The sequence below is a fragment of the Filicampus tigris genome, chromosome 5, assembly GCF_054856515.1.
Source record: "Filicampus tigris isolate MCC_2025a chromosome 5, RoL_Ftig_1.0, whole genome shotgun sequence".
Classification (NCBI taxonomy): Eukaryota; Metazoa; Chordata; class Actinopteri; order Syngnathiformes; family Syngnathidae; genus Filicampus; species Filicampus tigris.
Genome location: NC_141221.1, coordinates 14,588,460 through 14,602,424, shown reverse-complemented (window position 1 = coordinate 14,602,424; position 13,965 = coordinate 14,588,460). Strand labels below are relative to the sequence as shown.

General features: G+C 44.1%; 1 protein-coding gene across 2 annotated transcripts in view; it reads left to right on the top strand.

The window, feature by feature from the left end:
• The window catches only part of arl15a (ADP-ribosylation factor-like 15a), a 94,736-nt gene extending 81,383 nt beyond the window's left edge, over nt 1-13,353 (top strand). For both annotated transcript variants that reach the window (XM_086031118.1, XM_086031117.1), the window contains exon 5: nt 11,384-13,353. In XM_086031118.1, the coding sequence (XP_085887244.1) occupies nt 11,384-11,536 (153 nt within the window). In that variant the 3' untranslated portion in view covers nt 11,537-13,353. The remainder of the gene's footprint in view (nt 1-11,383) is intronic.
• Nucleotides 13,354-13,965: the final 612 nt, after the last annotated feature.

Sequence of the window (13,965 nt, the reverse complement as noted above, 5' to 3'; positions counted from 1 at the left end):
GTGTTGTTTATTTAATATTGTTTAAGGGTGAAACAAAACTAAATAAACAAGGATGAAATCAGAGGATTTGAATCGTTTTAAGCTAAGCAATAGCTCTAAAAATGTAATAGATGATCAAAATAGTTGTGGATTAATATGATGATGCATTAAATGTCGATTAACCAATTCATTTTGACACCTCTATAATACACATTAAACAAAAAAGCAGGTGCGAGTGGTGAACCACGACATAGTTGGGTAACACTGTAATAACATGAAAAGGTTTTGTTGTCCAGAAATGCAGTCCACTAGCCTTCGTGACAACAACTGACACACACAAGATCGATCAAAAATCGTACGGTTTACACAACAATTTTAGAAAATGGGAGGATTTTTTGAAGACAATTTTGTTGTTTTTCCAAAATGTCGCCATTGAGATATATTTTTTAAAAGGTTTGCCATGTCACGCTTGTTCCAGCTAATGACTTTCATTCCAACCTCAATCACCTCTGATGCCGATTGATCTGGGTTCTATACCTCTCCTGCATCTTTGTCTTACTGCAGCCCTCCCACTCATCTTCATCTCTGCTTTCTTTCTTTTTCCCACCCATACAGCCTTTCGCATCCTTTCATCCCCGGACTGGTGGTCCGCCCCTCTGGGAGGTTAAGGGGCATTTTGGGTGAGAAGGCTGTCGGCAGGTTGTGCGGGCACGTAGCTTGCTTTTTCCCACAGCTCGCGTCAAATGTTGCTGAACCCTGACCTCAGCGGGTCCTCTCAAAATCAGGGAGGAACGGAATCCAGCCAGCCAGACCCTATTCAAAACCGGACTTTCCATTGGAGGAAAAAAAAAGAATCCCATCCAATTGTGGCCCGTGCCCTTTCTTTGTGCGCTGTTCAAGCAGGGTCGGACGACTCGCCGCCGCTAGCCTGAACAAGACTTCCGAAAAGCCTATTCAGCATGTGATTTGACCCCCTGGTTCCATTGCTGACTCACAGGGATCAAACACTGGGAACCTTTCGACGATCTATTGAAACAAACCTTTTTAGCAAACTGTCCAATAGTCTGTGGTCATGTTGTGCCAGCGTTCAGTCAATGCTCAACTTAAGTGGCACCTCTTTTGTCTTGCTCACTTTTCATTATCACTTCTAAACGTCTTCGCTTTTAATACGTCTCAGCTCTCGTGATTTGCAGTAGTGTGAAAATAGTCGTTAGTGCTATGAGTGTCAAGTCTCAATTGGCTCGACATGCATTCTTTGGAAGTCATTTAAAATAGCCAGGATCAGTTTCTGCAATGGCTAACAGCGCTTTAAAATGACCACATTTCCTCGAGAACATCAGCTGTCACTTTTGTAAGGCAGCTACTAAAGTCGAAGGCCCTTGCGACAACTGGACAAATTGTCGACGGAGCAAATTTAGTTCAACCACGGTGAAAGGGACTCTGAAAACAGAAGGTTTTTGATTGTGAAATGTGACTATGCAGAGCAGTTATGGTCGAAAACAGCACGAGTTTTCAATATGATGCCACATGGCTGTGCGATTCTGTTTTTGCCTGAGTGAAAGCTTGCGCAGACCCCAACGTGATGCATGGTTTAAATCTTTTGCAGAAGGCGAGCGCTTTGATTGTAGTGCCGCGTGCTGTGTGCTGAAGTAGGGGGGGCTGCTACAGCTTTCAAGCTGGTCAACTGTCAGGACTAGTGCATGAAAGGGGGCCTCAGAGTGAAAGGGGGGTGGAGGGTCTTACTAGGGGGTCCTGCAGAAGGGAGGGTGAGGGTAGCTTGTGATGGACCGCCTGGACTCGGAGGACCCTCTGTGTGGGCCGCGACATCATGGCAGGCGTCCTCGCAAGGATCTGTGAGGAAGGGGGGAGGGGCTGCTTTTTGGCACGTCGGCCCCTGCAGCGTGGCACACGGGCAAGATGCCAGCTCACCCGCTCGAGAACCAAAGACCAGATGTTTTTTGTCAGGGCGCCTTGGGCCTTTACCAAATTGAGTTACTGTAAAGCTGTAATAAGCCAAAGAGGGGTACCGCACTTCTACCTCTGCACACACTTCCCAAGTACTTAATCCTCACAGACTTTTCTTCATGTAGACCAGGTCAAACCCCGGTGAAGGGGCCAAAGCTCTGCCACGGAACCTGACCAGAGGATTGTAGCTCAACTAGTAATCGTAATTGTTCACCTTCAAATCAGCCTATTACCGAGTTGTAGCCTCAACATATGTGACATTTGTCACTATTACCCAGTGGTTATGTCAGTTTCCCTCGGGCACGTCTTGCGTGGCCGCATGGAAAGGACATTATCGCCACAGTCGAGCCACCGTTCGCATTGTTGCGTGGAGCACACCGAATGGGTCAGCGAGAACGTCTCCATCTTAGATTTACTGCACCTCTGAGGGATGACTCTGATCTGGCAGCGGCCACTTGGCTTTGAAGAGAAGTGTACCATCAGTGGATCACTTTGAACACGCACCGAGCCGAGCCTGGGGGAGACCCCTGCTCCCGCCACAGTGGAACAGGACAGTAAATCTTAATGCAGCTTGTGGCATTGGGGACCTGCGTCTTAATATGATACTTGCCGACGCCAGTGGTCCTTCAGTTCAACAGCAACTGCGGCTTGTTCCAGGGTGGCCTCGGCACTTTCACTTGCTGGTTGTGCCTGGGCCCAGTAAAGCGGAAGCTCAAGTTTTTCCGTCCTTTTGATACTTATCCGCATACTTCAGATATTACGGCCATGTGCAATTAAAACATTTGTATCTATGACTTTTTAAACTTTTATACATTCAGAATTTGTCCGGTGGCAACCCGCAGGCAATTTGTCTAGCCAGTTGTTGGCGAGCGCACCTGTAAAGAAAATTGCTAGTCCACCCAAAAAGACTTGACTTTTGATCATCATCATTTTTTTCATGTACATTTAAATTGAGCATTTGGTCCTTACGGGCTTGTTAACAGTCACTAAAAGTTGACTTCATATTGGCAGGGTTGGACGCATTTGTGCCCCCTCCATTACTATCGGTCCTAACAAATATCAGTCAGGTCCTGAAGTCTTCACTTGGTGAAACGAATGTGTTTGTCATGTGCCCCCTACTGTATATCCTCTTTCTAAAGGATAGGGTTGTTGATTTTACTTTACGTCGGGTCAGGCTAAGGTACCGTAATCTCCTCGAGGGTGCCTTGCCCAAGGTGTTGCAGCCTTGCATCAATGGGTTTTATTTACTGCCCAGTGGGCTGTTTCATTTGACACCTCGCACAGATTGTGGTGCAGTGTTTGTTTTTTCCACTGACCTCCCAAGTGCTCCCGTCGTGGGGACCTCCAGGCTTTCTCATGTCGTCTACACTCTTTAGGTAAGCCGGAAAAGCAAACAAAGGGATAGCTATTATATGGTAAGCAGATCTCGTGTTACCCCGCCATTTCAACGCAGTCGCCAGTGTGGGCCACTTTCCAGGTGACTGATATGTTGGCAGGGGCCGACATGTCAAGGGACAGAGTAATTGATTGTCTTGATATTTGAGCATGCCACTTTCCCTAGTTCATAGAAGTCGTTATTCTTCCTCCGAGAGACAGGGAAGGACCCCACATCTTCATATTTAAAGGAGCCTGTTCCATTTCCAAAGTTTGACTTAAAGAAAAGGAACACCGTGTTTAAAGATGGGCTCTGGCAGCGTTTTTCCCTCCTCCCCATCGGTCCGTTATGCACACATGATCCTAAGTCACGTTTGAACAAAGGATGTTATTTTTGTTGAACAGAGCCCCCGCTGAAGGTTACCCAAATGAAAACCTCAAGGCTGAAATCAAGTCGGCTCTCCAATGAGTTTATTGAGTAAAGCTCCCCTTGCTCCGCAGAGCAGTTTTGATGTTGCCTGCAGAAAAGTAGTGTCTGAAGGATAACATATCGCTTTGAGTCAGCCTTTCTATCCGCTTCTCCTGTGTTTTGCCTTGGTTATTTTATTTATTTATTTATTTACTTATTTTGCCAAAGGCAAAAATCTTCTCAAGTGAACATTTCCTGTTCTTCCTTTTTATGATCATATTACTTAAACAGGAAGAGTATTATTAGTATTATTCAATACAGTATTATTGAATTCAATTTAGAACCTCGGGCAAATAAATGCAAGAGCCAGACTCAACAAAGAATAGCTGTCCCACATAAGCAATCAAGAGTTTACAGTGCGGGCCATTAAACGTTATTGTTCGATACGGATCCGCTGCAGGAGTGTGTCTTGCAGACCTACATGTGTTCCATCTGGCTTTGCTGTTATCCTCCGCGAGAATGCTCGACCCCACTTCCCAAATATGTGAGCGTAACACAAGATAACTGAGCCAAAGTGGGTTGCCTTATCGGAAAGATCCCATACATGTTCATTTAGTGTACTTTTGCCTTTGATCCTGCAATTACACCCATGAGAAAGGCACCGATTTGAGGAAATAATACCTCCGAAGGCTCATATTGTCACAAGGGTGAGGTGGAAATCCTGTCTGAAACAGGCTGTGTTAAAGGAGACTACCACTTTTCTTGTTCGTTATTCCAAAAGATTTGCACGCGTGAAGGTGCAGTGGCGCAACGGCGCTGCCACCAGTTGACACGCAATAGCATCATTGGCACGAAAGGCACCCATGCGCATTCTGGTTTTGTCTTTTCTCTTCTTCTCTTCTCCATCGCGTGCCTAGGTAGCCACTAGGCACCGACTGGCAGAAGACGGCCGCCAAGCCTATTTATTCTGGCAGGATATCCTCTTCACTTGACATGAGTCTACTACTGAGCATCACATGTAGCGTTCCTGGCATGGGCCACCGAGCAGCCAGTTGCCATGCATGCCCATGAGTGCTCTAAGCTGCCGGAACTCGATTTGCCAGAGTTGCAGCTTATCCACAGCTGACTAACTGTACAGCTACTTCCTGCACACACTGGGTCAGTGTTGCCAAGTATTTAAGATTTGTAGTGATTACGGGTCAATTATGTCTCTTTTTGAGTGTGTGATAAAACAAGAAATGAATGCATCCAACTACTTCAGTAAAAGTATCGATTGGATCAGAAACCCTATCATATTTACTCATTCACTGCCATTGACGGATTTATTTGTCTTTTCACAGTCCAGCCATTCAATCCAGGAACTTATTTTTTCTTTTTCACATTTTTTCAAACGTTCGGGTAAGAGAGGGTCTGAAAATGTCTGGCAGTGAATGACTTAAGGGGGTCCTCAGTTTATGATGTCCTTGTGGCGGTAGTGTAATCTGAATTTGTGTACAAGTCGGAACGTGCCGTAGTCTATCGCTAACCTAGAAAGTTGAGTTTGAACAGACTCGTCGACGCTTTGACTTGGCACTCTGCAACGATGATTATATCTTGAATCTTATACATTGCCAATCGCATATTCTCGCCATCGTGACGGATGCGTCGCTGAAATCAACAGGTGGCCAGTTGGCACAGAAAGCTATCAGTGGTGCCTCAAGTGTCTGGAAATATTTAGCTAAAAATGAGATGGGTCGCACGGTCACGGTAATCAAATATACTGTAATATTATCATAACTAGAATATAAGGAATGCACACCCATCTGAAAAGGCACCTGCTAACGCTAGCTGACAAACAGCCTTGAAAACAGATATACTGTAGCGTTTGCTTGGACAATAAAACAAAGACAAGCGGTGGTTGATCAGTAAACTTTATTATTCCAAAATTGAACGTAAAGTAGTCTCCAATTAGCAATTCTCTCAAGAACATGCTCGCAGTCCTCTTCCTTCTTCCACTGGCCCCACGCCCCAACTCACGACACTTCATGGTGTCACACAATGTCGAATCTTATAAAACTTGCAACAATCGGCTCCAATATATTATTACAAAGTATTCCCTCCTGCCGTCATTAGAAAATAATAGCAATCCTGCTGTTGGGTTACGTGAACTGGTGTTGCGTTTTACAATTTCCACATGTCAGCGAGGCAGAATGTCTTCTGTGAACGGATGAGCGAGTCGGGAGTGGCACCTGTGCAACCGAGGACAAACTGACTAGAGTGCATTTAGAGGCATGTACAGTGAGTTGACAACGGAAAAGAATATCACTGATGTCATTGATTAATTGAAGTTGACTCAAATATCATCAACTTTGCGTTGACTACAAAATATGTTGTTCAACCCCTACTTGTAAACTTTTCATTATAGTAAATATTTGTATGGAAAACACTTTGATGGTATGTGCCATGTACTCTTACACCACTAAACCGTAACCTGAAGACCCCTGTAACTCTCGCACTGTAGATAAATGGTTATGTCCATTTATAACAATTTTATGTCATTCTTCTCTTTTGTAGTGAAGCTATTTTAGTGGCGTCTGTTTAGGAGCTGTTGCCAAATACGGTCCCCTCTCGTACGTCAAACATATCATGCGCTGGATCCATCTTTGCAATGTTAGTTATAAGTATGCCAACGCTGGAATTTTGGCTGGTATTTATCAACGAACAAATACAGTGTCAAGTATCAGTTGCCTTGCCCAAGTTTACAGTCAGAGCACTGTTCATCAAGCACAAGTCAAAGCTCACTTTCTGTTGCCAGTGTGCTCTTCTGAGTCAGGCTGGAATTCCAGCACCAGGAATGCAACTGATGCAGGTGATTATAGATTGATTGATTTTTTTGGACACCCTTCCTTGCACACGTATAAGCCGCTTTCTCCTATGTATAGGTCGCTGTGTATGACCTAGAAGACGCTAGACTGGATGACCCACTGGTCATTCTCGGAGCCATCTGGCAACGGCGTACTTGTGGCTTACCCTTCCCGCTGCCTCACGCAATTCCTTAAGCAAGCATAAGTGCGCTTAGGAGGACTTAATCTTAAAGAAACGGGTTCGGGCCACGCTGTTGGAGAGTCGGCGTGGATGCACCCAGCCATTAGGTCACAGGGTTCCTTCAGCCTCATAACACTAAAGCGGTTTGGAGTCCAAAGCTCCACCTGTTGTTGCTGGGACTAAAACCTCTGGATTGAGTGTACGCTGATTACGAGACCTATCTCAGACAGAGGTCTTACAATGATGAACGTAATAATAATACCTTGATTCTTATAGCACCTTTCAAGGGACCCAAGGATGCTCGGGAATAAATGTCCGGATGGGAGCTTTCACTGTGTTTGTTTTACTGCTTTCAATAGACAGCTGAAAAGTGCATCAGGCTTTCCTTTCCCCTATGCAAGGGCATCTGAATAAGTACAGTGTAGGTGTTGAACGGCTAATGATGTTTTGTAGTCAACAATAATGTGATGAAAGTCGGGTCGAAGTCGACTGATCGATGATGTGATAAATATTTTTTTGCGCCGCGGACCAGTTTCTCATAAAGACATAAAAGAAATGATTAAAAATAAAAGTAGAGCTTCACTTTGCGCCGCTGCTCAAGTTCCTTGCGAGGCTAACTATTATTCTCACCCACAATCATCTTATTTTCACACACTCTGACATGTGCATGAATGAAGACTGTCACCTCACTGCTCGGACATTTTGTTGCTCCACTGATTGATGTGAGTGACAACCGCCATGATTAGCACAATCTGTCGACCTAAAGCATTTCCTATCGATTCGGAGTAGTAAAATCGACTAATCGTTCAACCCATAGTACAGTGTAAAAACACATTAAAAATGATCACTATGAACACAGATTTTTGTGATGGACAAGTAGAAAATTATTGTGCTTATATATTTATAGTTACTAAATGTATTCTTTGGTGAATAGATGGTGCTTTTTAAAAAAGTGTCCTGCAAAGCAACATCACAGAATTTAATAGAGGCGAGGTAAGAATGAACAATATAAATAAAAGACCTTTCCTGCATAATCTTTGGTGTCTTATTCTTAGCGTACCGGGAGAACATAATTCAACCGGTGTGATTGAGCACAGATGTTGTGTGTGCCAATGCTAAAGAAGGCAACTGCCCTTTTGTGAATTGTGGAAGAGGAGCGTGTGAGGCTTGAGCTTGTCTCCACTTGCACACACACACACACAACACTGCAGGCCTTTTGACTGTCAGCCAGTGCAGGGCCCAGAGTCTTCCAGAAGAGGGCCTTGGTACAGGCCAGCCAGCCGGCCGGCCAGCCAGACAGGCAGCCAGCCGCATCGTCTGCAGTCTAGCAATGAGGCTGCTGCCTGGACCGAGGCGGCTCATGTTACCCAGACAGATTTGTTAACACTGTTTGGGTCCGCTCGGCTTTCTAGCCGGGCCCCTGAGCCAAACGCGGCTGAGGTGACTTAATCTGTCATTAAACTCACATTACACCCGGACAGAGACTCGGCTCAGGAGGGCAGAGACGGCGCTCCCCACTCGCTGGCATGGCCGGCTGCATTTGAGCAGGCACCCCACACCCCCCCCCCCCCCCCATCCTGGGCATGCCACACACCATGGCACAGCTTGACAGCACAACACACTGCAGGAATAAACAATTTCGCTTCAAGGCATTTGGCCAAGGGGGGGGGGATTCACTGCCCCGTCCAAGGATCATTTTGCCTTGTAGGAAGATAAAATAACCTGCTAGTCCGACCAGTCAACGATCGCTAGCATGAAAAATGTCAAGAACCACAAATACCTTGGAACATATCGCCGCTGTCCTGTGAAAAACACATATGTCCAATTTGGGATTTTTATTTTTTATTTTTCACATGAATGTGATGTCTGTAATGCGGAAACACTATTCACGTAAAAAATGAGAAAAATGGGGAAAAACAGTGATGTGTTTTTTACAGGACAGCGACGATATGCATTTATTCCCAGTCAATGAGTGCTTTCAATAGGAAATAATCAATAATGAATCCATGATCGTGCCTTATTTATATGCAGACTGCAAAAGTGGCAAGATATGAAACAGATTTAAACATCCCCCCGCCCCCCAAAAAAAACAACCAAGCAAGCCAAGACACATACCAACTGGTGCTAGCTGGTGTGGTCTCACATTCGGGTTGATGATGTGTCAACTGCACCTGCTTTGCTTTTCTTTTGTTCTTTTATTATTTTTTTAACAGCAAAAACAAGATAATCGGTTTGCTGTTCCTCATTTTATATTGGCTTCCTCGCCAGCTGACCTAATGGTCATGTCAAAAACAGAGTCAGCCAAAGAATTGCATTGATTGCTTTCTTTTTCATCTTTTAAGTTGACTTCGCTCTTCAAATCACCCGCTTTGGCTTGATTGCACAGGAACATGTGCAGACTTGTGAACAACTTCCAATTTGTTCACATTTCAAAAACAATTGTCCCATAGGATGGACTGGAAATAATCAGTTACAGGGTCAAGCTGGCTATCGCAAGAAACTTCACAAATGTACAGGCAATGTTTTTTTTAAGTGACGTTTTAACATTTTTTGCCGTATAAATAGAAGGTTTTATTTTTCTCAACATTTCATGTTGATGGCAGCCACTCTGTAACATAAAATGCAAAACGCCATCGACATGTTGATGGTTACCATCGGTAGTTGCTATTTTAGAGCCGTTAAGCAACGGTTATTTGAACACAAATGGTGTAGCAACTCATGTAGACAGATAACTTAACAACACTCGCTGGAATGTATTCTTTATCCTCTGCGAAAAACCACCAGGTTGCCGTTAGTGGCAGCGCTCTAGAGTGGTTTAGATCACACAAAGTAAAGAAGGTTTTCTACGGCCCCTGGGATGATATTGCTTTATTATTAGATCCAGCCCGCAGAAAGCCGGTGTGGGTATAAGATGTGATCGTGTCCTTTGCGCCTGCTGATGACGTTACGCTTTAAAATATATTGGAGCGTCTTCCAAGAACACAGACGTAGTTTAATTATCACATTTTTATTCGTCCAACCGGCTACTGTGAGCCGCAGCCGACGCCAATACAGTACAACAACCGTTCAGTCAAAGAGAGAGCAACGGCTCTCCTGTTCGTCCTCCGCTACTCTCGCTCGCATGCCCGCCCATCGACCGAGCCGCGCGATGCATTCATTCACCTCGGAAACACCACAACTTGGCAGGACACAAATTCGACCACAACACAGATAACCCAATTCGTTACTCTATTTCTGTAATATATTTCTTTGCATCTATGTTTGCCACCCCCTGGCTGTTGTTATGACGAACACTACCGCTACTTTTGCGAGGATCGTCCTTCGGTCGTCTACGTGCCGACTGAAGACTTCACGTCACTTTTCGTGGCTTTCAGAATCGGATTGTGGTGAAAAGTTATTTGGAGTAAAACGAATAATTTACTATTTATTATTTATGAAGAAATACTTCATGTTAGAAATCTCACGTTGTTTTATTATTAGTAATTGTTGGCATTTGATAAATTCATTGAGTTTTGATGTAGTGCTGAGATGTCCCACACTGTGAGCAGGCATTGAACACTCCTCGAGCGCTAAGTGTTGATAGCGAGAGACGTGGTTTCTTTTATAGGTATAGATATAGTCTCGTGAGTGAGTCACGTTGATGAACACTAGTTCATTATTTCGGCTAGTATGCTAACTATTCTAGTGATGAAACGTGTGAATGTGTATTGTTTGGCTGTTTAATTGCTTAATACAGTGAATTGTCACGTTTAGGCATATTGTTAACTAATGGATATGCATTGGCTGATGCTGCTAGGTTATTCTTTGTCTGTGTTGTTGCAGACCACAATAAATAGACGTGTCAAGTGGAATACGGGCCTGTGTTTTCTGACTGGAGCACCCACAGTCATACCTCGCCACTCTAAAATAGAGTCGGCTGGAGACATCATACCAATCATATGATCCTCTCCGTTTTACTTCACATTATGTACAGTTCATACAATCTTGCAGCCCGAGTCAACCGCAAAATTGTTTCCAGTTTGGCAGGAGAAACGCAAACGTTCCACTCATCTTGTTTCACAAGACGGGCAGCGGCTTCTTCTCGGGTTATAAGCGGAAGTGACGTACGAGCTGCCTCGCAAAAGAAGCAGTAATGTACTTTATTTCCTTTTTGATTTAGTAACTCCGCACATAAAAACACAACAGCCAGGGCGTTGACAAACATAGAGGCAAAGAAATATATTACAGATATATAAAGCGTGACATCATCAGCAGGCGCGAAGGACCCGATCCAATCTGGACATTTAAAAAAATTTCAATGAACATTCTATCAGTCCGGCCCTCGGCTTGTCGCAAAATTTTTTATTTGGCCCCCCATCCATTTGACTTTGACACCCCTGGTTTGGATCCTATTTGGCAGACAAAACTATTTTTTTTTTTTCGCCTTGGTTGGTCTGAGTCCAACTTGTCGGATGGTGTTCCACGGGGGTTCAATTTCGAAACAATGAAAACAGCAGGGGCCCCAAGCATGGCATTTCCATTCATTTGCATGAGGAAAGATGATCTGAGATTTGAGTTTGGAGCATTACCACGAACAAATTAAACTCATATCTCAAGGCACCACTCTAATAACTTGTGTGTTTGTGCATGCAGGTCAAGAAGTACTTAGAGCTGGAGCCGCTGGCCCGGGGCAAGCGCTGGATCCTGGAGGGCAGCAGCACGGACCACGTGGACGCCGTGAAGGAAAGCTTCGCCCAGTTCATCGGCCTTCTGGAGGACAAAGACACGCAGGGCGCCAGGATATGACGGCGTTAGTTAGCGCCAAGAGACATGAACGCCGGACGACGATACCGAAACGTCTCGTTGGTGCGCGCGCACCGACGGATCCACGCCCCCCCCCCTCCTTCAGGACTACCTTCCAGGGGCCTTCAGAACCACGTAGAACCTCGTTATGATGCTCCTCCTGCGCCGTGTGTGGAGGTGGGCTTTGTAATCTTTAGCTGCACCCCTGCTGACACACACACACACACACACGCACACAAAGTGGAGCCCAGGTTGTCTGTAAGATAAATTTAACTCTTCCACTAATTACTTTTCAGGATGTCTGAGTGGGAGCCATTGATGTTGTTTCCACTGTACGTGTGTCAAATGTGTCATGGACACAGGTTCTATATCAATGTGTCAGCGTGTGACGCCATATCTAACCCGAGCCTTGTAGTGCTGTCTCATGGAGTCTGCTGTACAGTTACCACGCCACCGGCACGCTGTACACAGTAGCGCGACTAATCACGTGACTGTGCGAGTGCGCCGATGCGTCTTCAGTGCTTTTAGCAATGTGCAACATATGACGCTTTATGTCTGGAATAATTTTTTTTTTTTTTTAAATACATATCACACCACGCATAGGAATTTGGGAGTTTCTCTCTCAAGCCAATGATTAAGATGAACAGAGACTCACTGAAAACAAAAAATAGCACCCAAAAATAGCAGATAACAGATGGAATTTTACAAGGAGAAAAATCTGGGTAGTTCTTAGAAATAAAAGGGTTATTTCTAGTCATGCTTCTGAAAAAGTCAAACTGAACAGCACTGAACACCATTCACAAAAGCACAACTCAAGTAAAAATGAATTAAAGTTATAATTTTATGAGGAAAGTGTCCTCATTTTGTAAAGAATATGTTGTAATATAAACCTTGGAACATTGCGAGAGTAAAGTCAACTTTATAGGCGGATAATTAGGATGGCAAAAATCACAATTTGGCACAGGCATAATGAAAATCTGAAGCATTATTATTATTAATATTACAAGCAAAGGTCATGATTTTATGAGAGTAAAGTTTCATTGAGAGTTGAAAAAACATTTTCCAAGCATATCGTTGGAATGTTTTACAAGGATGAAACAATGTCTTTAGATGAGGGAAACGTTACCAATTTATTTACGTCTTACAACTTTATACCTGTAAAAAATAAAATAATACTACTATTACTAAATTAAGATTTGCGTCATTACGTTCAGATTTAAAAATAGACTCGATTGACATAATATTGCAACCGTTTTCCCTCCAAAAATCTGACTTGAATCTGTTAATATAATCTTCATAACAATTTTTTTCCTTTTTAATGTGCCTGACCTACTGGTATCATCATTTCGCAGGCTGGATGTATTAACAAACGCACTCAATGTGTGTTTTGGCCTCCCGCGTTACTTGTTGTTTTTGCTGTTGTATTTGTCGTAATCCGCGCGGGCTCGCGCCGCCCGCACGCAGACCGCTGCCATCGCGGCCCAATACAAAGTCAATCAATCAGCCGCAGCAACAGCTGCATGTGACAAGTCCCTGTCTGACACCCTAATGCCTTCCAACTGTCTGTGAAGACCCCCCTCTGGCCCAGACCGGCCTAGACCCCCACACGCACGCACGCACGCACGCACACACACACACACACACGCCAAGTGTATTTGCGTTCTTTCCCCCCCCCCTCAGCTCTTCACGTCATGTACCTGCCATCCAGTCGGCAACGTCTACAAACAACAGGACAAATGTCTCTCTTTGCTTTTGTCTTCTATCGTCTTCAGTCTTGACTCGTTTTCTGTCTACATCTATTAAATTTGTAAAAATCGTCACTATTGTCTCTGCTGCGTCTTTGCACTTTGTTCAGACACCACAACAACTGGAGTTGGCAAACTGCTGCAAATAAAACCTCGCAAGATCCTCATAATTCATCATCATAAACGAATAACACTTCTAATGATAATGAACAACGGCGTGATATAAGAGACACACGGTATGTCACAAAGGTGAGTACTGGTACACCCCGCACATTTTTGCAAAAACTGCTGCCTTGAGATACGAGTGACTTGACTGGCTATTTTTTTCTGTTACTCGCTAGCAGAAATTTGAGATGATAATGCTGTACGGTGGCAAGTGATTCAACTCATTTCGCAACCAGTGGCAGTTTGCTGCACATAGTTAATAAATATTCTTGAAACACAAAGCTCCAAGATGTTTATTGCCATGTTCAGCCGAAGTTACTGTCAAATTAAACTAAACAAAACATAGGGCATTACCAGTACAATGTGCATTGAAGGAGAAAATGAAACAAAAATGAGTGTTTTGAGTGTGGTCAAGAAACAAATTCAACTCGTTTCTCAAAGCACTGTTGTATCTTCTATCTTTTCATGGAACAACACTGAAAAAAAAATGCCACATTGCTACAATGTAAAGCAGTCAGTGGA